The sequence below is a fragment of the Falco peregrinus genome, chromosome 10, assembly GCF_023634155.1.
Source record: "Falco peregrinus isolate bFalPer1 chromosome 10, bFalPer1.pri, whole genome shotgun sequence".
Taxonomy (NCBI): Eukaryota; Metazoa; Chordata; class Aves; order Falconiformes; family Falconidae; genus Falco; species Falco peregrinus.
In genome coordinates this window covers 11,610,035-11,625,946 of record NC_073730.1, presented here as the reverse complement: position 1 = coordinate 11,625,946, position 15,912 = coordinate 11,610,035, and the positions used below count along the sequence as shown (strand labels likewise).

The window sequence follows — 15,912 nt, the reverse complement described above, 5'->3', positions numbered from 1 at the left end:
GGTGAGTAACGGAGAGGCTACCAAAAAAAAAAAAAAAAAAAAAAATCGACGTCTTTTGCAAGATTTCATTAAGTATTTTCCACACTGGGGCGAGATTTGTGTCTTGAAGAGCTGGCATCTGCGTGCCCAGCACAGCAGGAAGGAAAGCCTTTCTCCAGCTGTCCTGTGGCCCTTCCTGGTCACAGCTGTTGTGCATCCCAGGGGGCTGCTGTATGAAAACGCTAGTGTGCCTCCTGTGCCGGGAGCTGGACAGAGGGAGGGTGATTCAGGTGGTAGGGAGGGTAAAGAAGATTTGTTAACTACATTAGACCACAATTCAATCTGTTTTAGTTTCCAGAAAATACTAGACCGTTATATGCTGATACCTGACTAATGACTTAAACTTGAGTCTTGGCTACACATTTCAAGTTTTGCAGGATGTGGCCTTGACAGCACATTGGTAGCTAACAGCAGGTTGGCTATGTTGTTTACTTAATAACTAGAAAGTGTATGCAAGCGTCCTTGCAAACTGGCAACCCAGACATTTTCAGGTATTTCAAGTTACTGGAAAGGTTCTGTTCTGTTTGAGCTTTATTTTTCAGGTTTTGGGATACAATAGCAATTAGCTTTTCTTTGTATTTATTTTGGTTTATGAGTAGTAGAAATAGGGAGCTGTATGTACAATTTTACCATTGTTATTCATCTGTTGTAACAGCGAAGCACTAACAGCAGTGTATGCAAGTAAGACAGCCTGAGAGTTGCTAGTTCAATCACCGTTTGGATTGCAAACAGGTTTTAAATAAGTGTTATAATATTACCAACCTTTACATGGATAGAAAATGTATTTTAAAGTATATATACACCTGGTCAAATATTTTAATAGGATTTTGTCCCCAACAAGATTTAAAGACCTGCGGAACTCGGTTTGGTCATGCACAGAAACTATGTTTGTATAGGGAATGGTTCCTATGAAATCTCTTTGACTAGTCTAATAAATTGACTTTTTATTTTCAATTAGGTTTTTGCTTTTTAGAAAAGAAAATACATGGCAATTGAAATAAGGGTTTTAATACCTTGTACAATGAAAAAAAAGATAGCTTGGAGGCTCTTTGTTGTATAACTCAGTTGCTCTTTTTGGCCGTTGAGTCATTGTTTAAGGTTAAACTATCATTTAGTACCTATGTCTCAATTAGGCAGTCTGTAAACTGTGCATAGTATTTTCTTACCTTGGAGAGATATTGTAAAGTTTATTAATAGAAGTCTTTCACTTCCTGGCTTAAAATTGTATAGATTCTGGTATCCTGTAAAATTCTACTTGTAATTCAGTCTGACATTCTTAAGAACACAAAAAGGTATAGGGAAGGACAGCAGTAAAGTTACAGTATACAGTAAAAGTAAATTCATTACACATTGTGCATTCATGCAATTTCCTAATAGTTTGTGAGACTTCATTCCAAAATATACCACTGTGAAACCTTTAGAATTATCAGATGTTTAATACTTCATTATCAAATAATATCATCACAGAAATATCTTTTTTGATCCATATTAGGTGGTGAAATTAAATTGGATTAGAGATCCAATCTTTTGAAGATTGGCAATATGAAAGAGATGGAGAGGGTTATTAGCAGTTTTAAGTTGGAAAATCTGCTTTGACTCCAGGGTGTCTGATCTTATTCTTGATAGAAAAAGGTTTTAAAAAATTCTTCTGATTATTCCCCACTACATCAAGTAATTTCTTCTATTATTCTCTCACTGAAAAAAAAACCCATTTAAAAATATCCTTTGCTTTAGTCTGTTTAAAGTTTTGAGTTTTTTTTCCTTTATGCAGTGGTATATCTACTTAACAGTCTCAAGGAATCGTAGCGTAATTTATGTTGGAAGGGACCTTTAGAGGTTATCTAATGCTCCCCCTGCTCAAAGGAGGCCCAAGTCAATGAGGCTCCTCAGAAACTTCAGTTCAAAGGTATTTTTCACATTACAATCTGTAATTTCAATCTGAATATTCAGGTTGTATTCTGTACATTATGCCAACAAATTTAAGCAGATTATTTTTAGAGAAGCCTGTTACTTTTGTACCATTCAAAGAGTGACAAATTATATGACTATACTGAAATAAATGCATCTCATAGTAGAAAGTCATGAACAAAGAAATCCTAAACTGCTAAAACTTATTTTATCCTTCAGTAATTGGGATGAGTAAGACAACTGTATGTAATACCTGTACTTTCCCTTTAAAGTTGCAGTGCCTAAGAACTCTTAATGCAGCACTACTGCCAGAAGACACTAGTCCGCACTGATATTTGACTGGAAAATACATGCAGCAGTACTGCTTAATCTGTAACTCAAGAGCTACCAACCATTCCTCTCAAACCAGATTCAAAGGATGTTTAGTGACTAAGTACTAGCATCTTTCTCCTCAGCTTTGACTAACAGATTAGGCCTTTTTGAGAAAATTCAGAATTAATCTGTGTGAATGAGAAGTGAGGCTAGGCCCTTGCATACATAGATCACCATACTCTCACTTTCTATAATTATATGCAGTTCTTTGCAGTTTGCAAGTGAACATCACCTTGTTGATTTATATTTTTTTTTCCTCTGGCTTTATTCTGTATTAAGACCAGCTGGGATGCCTGAGGGAAGAAAATCTAATTTGGACCAAATGGATTTATAGGTTGCAGCTATGTCAAAGGTTTCAGTATCACCCCCAAAGAGGGATTGCATAAAAAGTACAAAAATGTTGTCTTACACAGAGCAAAAACACTGAGGTTTGGAACATATTGACTAATTATTCCACCAGAAAAAGATAAATGTGTGAAAACACCATTTGGGTAATATAAATTACAATAGAAATACAGGCTGTCTTGGTTATACAAGACAAATTAAGGAAGAGCTCAAAGAGTCAAGGGTACCCTAAACAACAACAAAAAACCCACTGAGCTTCAAATAAAAGTTACTACCCTAGCTAACTGTCTCCAGAACATGATTACTTCACTACTGTAAGGACACGTTTTTAGAATTAATTTTGTGATTCTTTAATTTTATATGAGATTGTTAAATGGGTATATACTACATCGGGTTGGTAGAGTCCTGTGACAAGTAATGACGTTTCGTGAACATGGGAAGAGGAGGCCAAAAAGAGACTGATGAAGTTATTCCTAGAAGCGGGGAGTGATGACACTAGATAGCAAAATGAGCAGCTTGGAGAAACTGCTAACTGTCAAGGCCCTGATAAGAACGCTTTTCTGCTGCAGTGCAAGCTATTAAGATATGTTAAAGGGCCAGAAAAACCAAGATGAATTACTGTTTCTCAGGTTTTCAAGGTGCAATGAAGAGTTAAGATACTCAAATGTTGCCTCCAGCAGTATTTATCTCATTTTTAAATTGAAAAATCGAAACTAGTTTTAAATAAATAGCACACATGTAGGGATGCTGTTTCCATACTAGCTTCCCCCTGCGCCTTTTTCCCGGTGTGCTGAGCAACATGGAGCCCTTCTCTGTGTGTGCCTCTGAACGTGCTTTGTCCACTTGTGCCCGGGGTACAGTCATTTTGGTGGACATTGTTATTTTTTTGGACAATCATCTGATGTTTAGAATCTCTTGGCAATTCTTTTGACTTGTGCATTCAGCTGCCCTTTCGTACCTCAGGTTCAAGCCTGACACCAAAGTACACAGCTAGGGTCATTTTTGCTTTTGCGAGAAAGCACGTAATTCAAAATCTGGAATTGGAAACCTTTGGATAATGAATTAAATGTAATCTGACAATTCAAGTTCAACTCATCTATCAGATATATTTCAGGTAAAACTGGAGGTTTTTTTCCCCTCTTTCATTCTGTTAGCATTTAAATGTAGACAGTTACTGTGTGAAATCCAGCTGTTTGTTTTCAAATGCATTAACCCAACTCTGATTGTTCCGAGTCTGTACGTGGTATCAGTAATTTCATAGGGATGTCCAGCTTGAATGTAGCAGCAGTGGACAGGGGACAGTGCGCGTTCTCGTGGGGTACGGCCAGGTTCTCGGAAGCTGCTGGACCCTCGCCAAGCCACGGCCCCCAGTCACCAGCCCTGGTTGCAGGTGACCAGGCCCGGCCCTGCAGCCCGCAACACACGTTCTTCCCCCGAGATCCCTGTGTACTGAGCGACCCCGTCGTTATTTCTTGGCTTCTCCGTTAACGTGGAGGCAGCGGCGGGCGGCCGGGTCTCGCTTCCGCGTTCCTGCGGCGCCCTGGCCGCGTTCCCCACGGCAGGGGTGGCCGTGCCGAGTGCCTGGCTTAGGGCGGCGCGTCACGGTGGTGGCCGCGGCTGCCCCCCGGCCCGCCGCCGGCTCCCCTCGCGTTCCCCGGCCGGGCTCTCCCCGCCGCGGGGCCCGCGGCTTGGCCGTCAGGCGCCGCCTGGCTGGGGGCAGCCCCGCGGCCGAGCGGGCCCCGGCCGAGGGCCAGCGCTACTGCGGGCGGCCCCGAACGGCGCGGGGCGGGCAGCGGCTCGGCCTGGGCTGCGGGAAGCGGCCGGGCGCGGGGGGGAGGCGGCGCGCGGCCTCCTCGTCCCCTTCCCCCCGGCCCCCGCCGCGCGCCGCCGCGCTCCCCCGCGGGGATTGGCCGGCTCGGCCCCGGAAGGCGAAGCCGTCACTTCCGCAGAGTCCGCCATCTTGTCAGCAGTCGGCGGAGGCAGCGCCCGGCCCGGCAGCCCGCGCTCTGGTGTGGCGCGGCCGCTCGTCCGCCTCGCAGGCCGCGTGCCGCCGCCCCGCTGCCCCGCTCCGGGCCCTGAGCCGCCATGGCCAACAACAGCCCCGTCGTCGGCGCCGGGAACTGCCAGGGGCAGCAGGCGGCCCAGCACCAGCCTGGCGCCGTCCCGCCGGCCCAGCAGCAGCTGCAGAGCGGAGCCCCTAAGCCGGCGGCCTCAGGCAAGCAGGGCAACGTGCTGCCGCTCTGGGGCAACGAGAAGACCATGAACCTGAATCCCATGATCCTCACCAACATCCTCTCGTCGCCCTACTTCAAGGTGCAGCTCTATGAGCTTAAGACTTACCATGAAGTGGTGGACGAGATCTACTTCAAGGTGAGCCCGCGGGCCGCGCCCTGGGCGCCGCGGACTCCTCGGGGCTGCGCTGGCGCCTGGCCTGGGCCTCCCCGCGGCTGGGGCTGGTGGAGGGGCGAGGCTTTGGTTGCGGCCTGCGGATTCTCTCTCTTGCTTTCCTGCCCCTTATCTTGCGGTAAGGGACGGGAGCAGATCTCTCTTTTTTTTTTTTTTTTTTCTTTTTTTTTTTAATCGCTTATTCGGGGGAATCGAAGGTGCTGCCTTCTCTCTTTTACAAAAGAGGCGCGTGTCGCGTCTCGTTTGGAATTACGGAGCTGTAAGTCAGTTTTTAAGTGGGCAGCGTGAGCCAGGGCAGTGGGGATGAAATGGCCGTCTAAGGACTGCGCTCGCAGTCGGAGAGAGTGGGGAGGGGACCCGATCTGCATGCCGCTTCTAGAGACAAGCAGGCCCCGCTGCCTAGCAGTTGCCATGCCGTGTAACTGCGCAGAAGGTACAGTGCTGACTGTAGGTGGTTTCAGCAGGAGGTTGGCTGCACGTGGTCTTCTTCCTCAGTTAGAGGTTAGGATCCCCCTCCTCCAGGCCCAATTAAAAACCTAGTTCATTTTAGCGCTTCTCTTGGCTTTAGGTAGGATGTGCTGGGGAGATAACTGAACTGTATTAGTGCACCCATGTCTCAGTTCTTGTTTTGTTAGCAGGATTGAATCAGTTTTGCAGCGAGGCTTCCATCAAGCCAGTCTCCCAGGTAGAGGTATGCATAATTAATGCTCATCAACACAGCCACATTCTTTGTTCCGATCATGAGAGCAAAACTTAGATAATTCAGCCTGCTGTCTTCAGTCAGCTGTACTTTGGTGCTTACTGAGATATTTTTCTCAGGTGAATTTATTTTGTTTGATAATGTTACTGTGTCAGTGGGTTTCAATGCACTTTGAAATAGTAATAAAAAAACCAAACACAACTTTTTTTGTCTTGTTTAGCCTGGGCAAGTCAAGGTACTTAAGGCACTACAACTGTAAGAAGTAACTCCACGGCAGTATTTTGAATTTTTTGGCATTGTTTGCACTTCCTTATGAAAACAGTGCTACCGTTTTTCCTCTTAATGACAGCACTTGTCTGCTTGTGCTCTGTCATTTGGAGCTGACTACTTAATTCTCCTAATACTTAGAGTAATATAGATTGTTGACAAAGCTTCTCTAGAGTTAATTTACTGCTTACTGTGTATGGGAGAGAAATAATTTGTTCTGACTGTCAGTATGGAAAGCAGCAAAGTTTATTTTTCCAAGTGATGGTGAGAGCTGAAAAATTTATAAAAGAAGCATATTTTAAGAAAATTTTGAGAGGTTACTGTATTTTACATGGACCCTTTCAGATGTAGTAAAAATACTTGATGGGATTCATCTTCTTGGTATTGGTAGAGCTCAGCTGCAGTAGGCCAAATAGTTTGCTTGTCTGTGTTTCATTCCATAAGTGGCTTAATCTTAAATTGGGGAGGAATTTTGACATACCATTAAATATCTGCTTATTAATCTAATGTACATAAAGTTTGCCTACTGAACTTGACAGTTCAAACCGTGACTCAAAACTGCATGCTAAATAAAGAGAAAACTCAGCCCCTTAGTTACTCATGGGTAATAGATGTGAGGGAGAAGATAAGCTGATGGTTAAGGTACTTCATTGATAGGCAGAAAATTTAAATTGTTAGTGTTTTTAAATTCCTGAAAGATTGCTGGCTGCTTTTTTTTGAGTGCGAGAGTGCAATATCCACTATACCAGGGATTTTTGAATATTTTTGTCTTTGTTTGGGAACCAAAATCAGTGGCTAATTAAAAAATTAACAATTCTGGGTGCTGGATTATCAGGAAAGATGATCTTGAGTGATACAGGCAGCTAGCGGTAGGGACAATCTCTGAAGACAGGGACTCTGTCTAGATATTTGAATTAATTCACTTGTAGGATTGGTCTCCTGTTTCAGTTCTGTATTTGCAGAGTGGATGACTTCCTCTTTCTTTATCCTTGATCTTTAGCACTGTGTGCATGTCCTCAACTTCATTTAATCTGTATGCTTCCAACAAGTTAAGCAAATACAGCAGTCTTTGTAGGATCAAAACTTCAAATACTTTCTTCTGAAATAAACATTGTTTTCAGAGCTTTGGGTTTTATTACTGATATCTGTCAAAACCAGCATGTTTATGTTGGTTGTGGCCAATAAATATAACCATAATTAAGAAAATTGACAACTACATCGTGATAGTATCATACTTGATCCTTTGACTAGAAAAAATACTTTTCATTTCCTCTGAGAGGCAAAACCATAAATAATCAGAAGGATGCGCAGCATTACTGCTGTAGTATTTGTGAACTTCTCATAATGATGCTAATACAGGAAGTTACAGTGGAATTTGAATTCTAACTATTGGCATCTGTCATGTTTCTTATTTAGATAAGACAGCAACTGTAAAAAAAAAACAGTTCAATGAGTCCAGCCGTTAAATTATCTCTTGATTTCATGTGGTTGTGTACATAACCAGTTTTGTTTCATGTATTGCTAAAGAATTTTAATTTGTGAACTACAGTATAACTTGCCACAGACTTATCCCCAATCCAATATAACAGGGTTGTAGCTTTTTTGACTTGCTTTTATTTATTTTTTTTAAGTTGATGTGTTTAGGAAATATACTTGTTTGAGCCAGGACTTTTCTGAATTTTACAATTTCAAATATAGCGTAGGCAGTTTTATTGTTCTTAGCTTGTTTATGACTCTTATTGTGAAATGTAAGGAATGGTGTTGGTTAACTGTGTTCATGCACTTATCTCTAAATGCATCTCAAAAGATTTGAATTAGGCAAGCATTGCTCATTAGTACTTGGGAACTGTTTTATCGAAGATCATCAGGCCAGTCTACAAGAAAAAACTGGCTTTTTAGATTAAAATACTACACTTTATAGACATCTTGTGTCCTAACTGTAGGCAATACTCGAATCTCTAGTTAGGCTCAGTTATGAACATAAGGCTATAGGTTTTGGCTTCTTCAGCTATACATCAGCAGGTATCACTGAAGTTGTTAAAGAGACAGTTTATTTATTTAAAGGTGATTGTTTAGTCACCTTAGAAAATAGTAATGATGGGGTTTAGTCATCAAGTGTTTGAAAGTTCATGCAGTATAGGATAAACATGGGTGCTTGCTTTGGTGGTGTGGGGTTTTTTTGTTTTTGTTTAAACTTCATTATTGTGGCTATAATTTCTTAATGTGGTAATTAAACAAAACAAGTGCTTTGCTGTAACGGCAAAGCAAACTTGATCTTGTATTTGGTAGAAGACAAGCTATTTAAGATTGATTTAGGATATCTGTAGTTTAAATTAGGTTTGCATAGGCAGTTAAACATTATGGAGGTTGTGATTGTAATGCTCTTTCTTCCCCCTCACCTCCCGTTTCAGGTTACGCATGTTGAACCATGGGAAAAAGGGAGCAGAAAAACAGCAGGCCAGACAGGGATGTGTGGAGGGGTAAGTAGAAGTACGTGACGCCTTAAATTTTTCTGTCTGGTAAATAAATATCCCAAGCATAGCTAAAACTTGTTTGTATATTGGCTCAGTCCCTAGATGTTATTATATTTATTACGAAGAGTTGATACATTCCCCTTGCTTCCAGAGCTGTGGATGCAAGTAGTGTTACTTTTTCTGCATAGCTCAGTTTGTAGACTTAGATTTTATCCTATATTAAGTTATCATTCTTTTGTAGATTTGGGGTATGTCTTTCAGACTTCAGTATTGTCACCTACATTTTTTTTCTTTTGAAAGGTACGTGGTGTTGGAACTGGAGGAATTGTGTCTACTGCCTTTTGTCTGCTCTACAAACTATTTACACTGAAACTCACTCGTAAGCAAGTGATGGGCCTTATAACTCATACAGACTCTCCATATATTAGGGCTCTTGGATTTATGTATATTAGGTGAGTGTCAATATAATCAACTAATGCCTAATCTAATACGCACAAAGCCGTATGAAAATTTTACGGTTTTTTTTTTGTACTTTAAGGTACACACAGCCACCTACAGATCTGTGGGACTGGTTTGAATCCTTTCTTGACGATGAAGAGGTATGTCGGCGAGGGTAATAATTTGTTTTCTTTTGTTTCTTTTCATGTTACTACTTTTAGGCTTAAACATTGTTTTGATACGGTTTTCTGTAGTTTGAATGTTGCGATGTTATGTTCTTGAAATGTCATTAATTAGTGCAGAAAGCAGGTCTGAGCTGGGACCTGGGTCGTTTTTCTTAGGTTTCAAATACTTAACATAATTTTCCATTGGTTAGGATGTTACTGTGTCAAATATTACAAACCTGTGTGAAACAGGATTATTAAATCAGAATGCAGTTAGCAGGCTGGGTAAATGTGGCTTCTGTGTGGTTTTTAGAAAAAGTTATTTTTAAGCAAGGTATAGTAAGTCCTGAGAGTGCTACATTTGTATTTTGCATTTATTACTGGGACAGGGGGAATTCAATTCGTGCTTACATAGAAGAGTGGGAAGTGTATAGTAGAAACCAACATTCACCTTGAAAAACATTACCAAAAATCTCTGTGGTTATTATTCGGGTCCTGGAATAACTAAACCCAGGATCTCTTCAGAGGAGAAACAAACAGCCTAATTATTGCATAAGTTGGTATTGTGTCTGGTAACCTTAATATCTTTGCTAACGGGGCAAAAAAAGAAACACAGGTTGTTAACTGAAGAACAGTAAAGAAGGAGAATACCTCTGGTACCATAGCCCTGATTTACTGTCTGGAGAAGTGGAGTTGGAGTTGGTGGGTGCGGTTTCTCGGTCTATGAAGTTGACTATGCAGTCTGATATTTGCTGTTGCAATTTGTATTTATTGAGCAGGTTTTAAATTACATTCAAGATTTAAGAACGGAACAGGAATGGTCAGTTGCCCTCTTCAGTGTGACATTAGGCATTTACTTCAAGAAATTTCAAATGTTGTGATTGCAAATGATGTCCAAATACTCGTATTAAAAGTAGTGTTAATTATGCATGTATCTGACTGCAATGCAGTGTATTTATTTTAAACAGCTTATTTCATGCTAAGTATCAAAAACACTGTGCAAAGGGAACAGCTTTATTTCAGGTAAACCTGTGTTGTATGTTTGTAACAAAAATCAAACCACATTTAAATCTTGATTGCATTGCTGTGGTATCCTCCTTCTCCCTCAGGTGGTGCTAGTTAATGTGAACTCTTCTCTGCAATGTTGCATTGTAACTTATGAGGAGGATTGGGGTGGCTTCATTCGCAGGGTCCCACAAACAACTTGATTTCCAGGATAATAAAGCCATCACAAGTGCGATTCATTGTGCAGGTCTTAACTGGTTCATTATTCAAAGCACCTTTTTCAGTTTTTACATTTCAGTCCATGCAGTTATTGGTTATCAGCATATATTTGTTGTTGTTTAAAAACTCCCAATTTATTTTTGGCATTAGTGTTTCTTTCCCAGTCACTTTCAGTAGCTTTGTGTTATGTAGGAAAAAGTGCGTGGGGCTGCTTGTCTTGAGTTTCTTCCCCAGTCCTGGTCAAGCTCAATAGGACGAAGCAAATTTATATATATGGAATTACTTAAACCTACAGGAATTTTGGGTTTTCTCCAGTTCTTAAATATGGGGAAGCAGTTCATCCTTTGTCATGCTGCTGTGAAAAACTTCCCAAGACACAGGGTTAATTATAAAAATGTTTCTTATGTTTATTTTGTTCAACTGTACGTACTCTCCAGGTGCTACGTTTAACTCCTTTTTTTCTTCTTTAGATCTCTGCAGCGAATTATATTTGGAAAAACTGTATATCTGAACACTTAAATGTGTGTGAGTGCAAGCAGTTTTACATTTAGATTTTCTCTTCCTGTTTAGATAACAAATCTCACTTTCCTTGTGTGCTTGCACTATAGGTTTGGGACTGACAATAGCTGACTAACATGTCCTGAGCTGTGAGAGGGCATAGCAAGAAGGCCTTCATGCGGTAATGACCCTTTTCAGAGACAATGGTCATCATGGATTATGCGTTTCCAATTATTTGTTCATTTATTTATTTTTTTACATATTTCTAAATTAGAAACCTCACTGCTTCATGGCAGTTGGTTTGCTATTGCTTCCAATTCTGTTAGGATGCCATTTTGTACTAGAGGTTTTCCTATGATCATTTTCAGATAGGCAATGATGTAGTTCTTAAATGATTTAGGCCACAGGGTTGGGTATGATGGTATGCAGTTGTACATCCACAAAATGGAGTATTAAATGTAGTTTGAGAGGACTTCTCAACTTGTGGCGTTTAAATAAAATGCAAGATCATACCATATAACCAGACTGTGTAAGGGGATTTTGCGTTAATCTCTTCATCGACAGTCCCTTACCATCCAGATGGCTGCAGGATTAGTATGTGCCTGCATGCATATATATTAAGTCCCATTCCCTATCTGTAACGTACTGCCAAATCCAAAGGGTGCAGAGTTTGAATTTCTCTAAGGAAATGTATTAGAATATGAGACAAGTAAACTTCCATAATCATGAGACTTCAAGAGGGCAGTATTGTAGCAGCATTTTTTTTTTAAATCGGTAATGAACATTTTTGACCATCAGGATATTTTTTGCTTGTATTTTGCAGGACCTGGATGTGAAGGCAGGTGGGGGTTGCGTTATGACCATCGGGGAGATGCTTCGTTCCTTCCTCACTAAGCTTGAATGGTTTTCAACGTTGTTTCCAAGAATTCCTGTGCCAGTCCAGAAAACCATTGACCAGCAAATTAAAAGCAGACCTAGAAAAATCAAGAAAGATGGCAAGGAGGGAATGGAAGAAATAGACCGGCATGCAGAACGTAGACGTTCAAGGTCATATGCGTGTTGTTTTGAAAATGAATGTTAAAATGTTGGAACTACTTAGTACCAGTAACGTGTTGTTTTCTTACTGAGATTGGTTTTAAGGCAATAGGCAAAATGTTTGTGGCTGCTAATGGATTAAAATAATCAGATTATATTTGGTATTTAAGATTATATATAGACTGTGCACCTAAAGTGTAAACTGGAAAGCAAAGAAAGTCCCTTAACTTTAAAAGATTGTGTTTCATATTGAATATTTTTTATTTCAAAAGGTCTCCAAGACGATCCATCAGTCCCAGGAGGTCTCCCAGAAGATCCAGAAGCAGAAGTCATCATCGGGAAGGCCATGGATCATCTAGTTTTGATAGAGAACTAGAAAGAGAGAGAGAACGGCAGAGGTTAGAACGTGAAGCTAAGGAGAGAGAAAAAGAAAGGCGGCGATCTCGGAGTACTGATCGCACACTCGAACGGAGGCGAAGCAGAAGCAGGGACAGATACAGAAGCCGTAGTCGAAGTCGTGACAGGAAAGGAGATAGGAGAGACAGGGATAGGGAGCGAGAGAAAGAAAATGAAAGGAGCCGGAAAAAAGAGAGGGATTATGATAAGGAAAGAGGTAGTGAGAGGGAAAAAGATCGATCCAGAGAAAGGTCGAAAGAAAGGAAAAGTAAGGGTGATACGGAAGAGAGGAGACACAAAGATGACAAAGATGACAAGAAACACCGGGATGACAAGAGGGATTCCAAAAAAGAGAGAAAACATAGTAGAAGTCGAAGCCGGGAAAGAAAGCATAGGAGTAGGAGCCGAAGTAAGAACACAGGTAAGCGCAGCAGAAGCAGGAGCAAAGAGAAATCAAGTAAGCATAAAAATGAAAGTAAAGAGAAGTCAAATAAACGAAGTAGAAGCAGAAGCAGAGGAAGAACAGATAGTGTTGAGAAGTCCAGAAAACGAGACCAGAGTCCCAGCAAAGAAAAATCTAGAAAGCGTAGCAGAAGCAAAGAACGTTCCCACAAACATGATCACAGTGATAGCAAGGACCATTCAGACAGACACGATCGTCGAAGGAGCCAAAGCACGGAACGAGAGAGCCAAGAAAAGCAACATAAAAACAAAGATGAGACTGTGTGAACTCTTTCAGAAGTGGATCACATTGAATCCTATAAATGTTTGATTAAATCCTGCTTATTTTTTCTTAAAGTTGAGATTGTGCAGTAGTTGATGAGCACTCTTCTCCAACCTCCCTCTAGGCTGCAGATTGTCATTTCCTATTTTGGGTAGGGAAGTGCCTTTGTAAACCCATTCAATGCATTGACGGTTTCAAACCATTTGTTTAGTTTAATTCGTAATGCAGAGATTGTTCTTGCATTTTTATTGTTCAGATGTTTCTGAAATGTACAGTCTGTACATATGTCCTGAAAATGTTTTAATTCCTTTGGCATGGTTGCCATGTTGGTTAAATTTGTATGAGGCAATAAACTGCCACTAATTCTACTTTCATTTTGTAGACGTGGAATTATGGTTTGTATCCTGAAGTTAGCATGGCTGTGCTTTACATAATGGTATGGCTTTTAGGGATGGATCTTGAATGTGTATTATAGCTGAGATATTTATGTGCATACAATGTACATTGAGGGCTGGAGATTTAGAATTAACATTTATGTCCACTGTACCTGCTGTTTTTCAAAAGCTTTTAAAATGTGTTATGTTGTTGATCACCACTGGTGTTGAGAGTGGACTTTCAAGGAGATAGTGGTTTTGATGCAAAGATTTAGATTATGTTGGGGCTTGTTTAGGAAATCTTCAGAAAGGCTACCTCAAGCGGACACTGTAAAGGTTGACAGATGAGAACCGTAGCCATCTATGCTTTTTATTTGTTTGGAAGAAAAAAGGTTACATGCTTCCATATTTTTTTTAAAAACCACAATTTACCCATTTGTGGTCTTTTAATGCGTTTAGTCAGCAGCTGCACTCTTGTCATTTATGATAATCCTGGGCTAATAAAGGCATTGAAGACAGGAAGAGGGAGGTAGGAAGAAGAAAATTATTACAAAGGATTTCCGTTTCAAGCTTCCAAAGCATTTTTATAAGTGTAAACATTTAAAATAACAATTACCTGATAGTGTCCTTTTTTAAGTCATATTTTCTACAAATAGTAAGGTTTGCAGTTTGTGCTGAACATTTCATCTGGCAGATTTTTTTTAAACAGGTTGTTAGAAGCAAAAACCAAAATGCATTATAGAAAAAAAAATCATATCATTAAAGTCCAAGTCTATTTGATAGATTATTCTGATGACTTGTATACTAAGTGAGGAGAACCATCTGGAATAAACTCTCAATTAATTCCTTTGTATTGGGTGTCAGCTTTTCCCTGCATGTTCCTTGCCAGTTGAAGAGTGTTTGGGTTCCTCCACGTTTCATTTTCAGACTAAGTGACACTTGGTACGAGTAAGGGATTTCATGTAGCGAGGACCTTTATAAGGAAGATGAAACTAACAGAGAAATGCAGCAGCCCCAAAATAGGAAGAACATTAATTGTGACTCATTCATGATCATGAAGTGACCTGAAGCTAGAAATAAATTGTTATTTATGCAGTTTTTGCTTCTGTGTGATGCAGGTCATGTAGGCATATTTAAATATTGTTTGTTTGTTTTTTTAAACCTCTAGAAGAAAACAAACATTGCTTGAATTTCTAACAATATGCTTCATTCCATAGGATTCAAGGAAGCAAAAGATTACAAACTCAGTTTTTTCTTCCTCCCTAATTTTACTGTTTTCTGAATTGTTAGCCTTTCCTTTGTCACCATGATCCTTAGTAGTAGAAATCTTTTAATACTGAGGTTGTTCAGATACTGTTGACACTTTTGTTACCTGATCTTAAGTATGAGTTTGACAGAAAGCTTAAGCTTCAACTTCATTCCATTGCAGCGTAAAACTAAAATACTGAGCTCTCATTTAACAGAGGAGGAGAAAAACTACTGGTCACTTAAGAAATACCCTGGCTAGCAGATGGTTAGAACTGTCTGCAGTCTGCCAGGGGATTGCAGGGATTCTATTGAAACAGTGAGGGCAACTTTACTTACCTTATTGTCACTAGAAGGCTTTTGGCCTTGTGCGTTTTTAACCTTCAGCCTGTGATTTTCTGAACCAATGATGTTCTCGGACAGGGAGGCTGCAAGGCCAGTGTTCCGTCAGGGAAGATGGGTTACTGACTTGCTTGTTCTTTCAGGGCTCCTTCTCCCCCCCCACCATTGGGAAATGCAGGGAGAGAGCGGTTTATTTGCAGGCAAATTCCAGATATCTGAGAAGCAACCTTGGACCCGAAGGTGGAGAGCGCCGCCTTATTACCATGAAGATAGTGAATGTTTTGATACAGCTTGTGCGAAGACCAGCTTGTGCCAGTATCTCTTATGAGTGCAGTAATTTGGGGACTTTTATTTTTCAATAAATAGTCCTTTCTGACTTCTGGATTTAATCCGTATTATGTGCTCAAGCTAGCAGTGTAAGGGATAGCACAATATTAATGACTGACCAAGACACCTGTCCGAAGTTATCATCGGGATTCAGTGTCTTGCAGCTCTTGGATTTGGATAGAGGGACTCTTCAGTTCCTCTTTGTCTTTCTGATGCCAATTTTATTCCACATGACCTTCCTTGAAAGCAGAAGGAACGGATCCACAGCAGCTGTGGTCAGGACTGGTGAGGTCAGCGGAGCCTCCGAGGCAGCTGCCAGCGGTACAGCTGCAGTGGGCGTTTGGCTTGGGGTCACGAGAAGAAAATTTCTGCCAGTTGCAGCGAGAGGTGTGTGAGTGCTTCCCCAGGGGTGTGCTGGAGAGCTGCTGTTGGACGCGGGTGGGGTACGAGCCCAACAAACCAAGCGTTATGAACCTGAAGCTGCTGCAGTTCCGCCACGTGTCCGTAGTAATTCCTTTTGAGGCCTAATCTGTCTTTGAAATTCCCTGTGGCTCCAAAAGGAAGTACTTATCTGGACTAATAACACTAATTTAAGAAATACATCTCTACTTAGTTTTTAGTTTTTTCTTTTGAA

General features: G+C 40.8%; 1 protein-coding gene across 1 annotated transcript; it reads left to right on the top strand.

Moving 5' to 3' along the window:
• Positions 1 to 4,609: 4,609 nt before the first annotated feature.
• PRPF38B (pre-mRNA processing factor 38B) lies at positions 4,610 to 14,217 on the top strand. The gene is made up of 6 exons (XM_005237304.3): positions 4,610 to 5,034; positions 8,449 to 8,517; positions 8,812 to 8,963; positions 9,050 to 9,110; positions 11,659 to 11,882; positions 12,143 to 14,217. Exons 1-6 carry the CDS (start codon positions 4,750 to 4,752, stop codon positions 12,993 to 12,995), a joined length of 1,644 nt encoding a protein of 547 aa, XP_005237361.2. The 5' UTR covers positions 4,610 to 4,749; the 3' UTR covers positions 12,996 to 14,217.
• Positions 14,218 to 15,912: the final 1,695 nt, after the last annotated feature.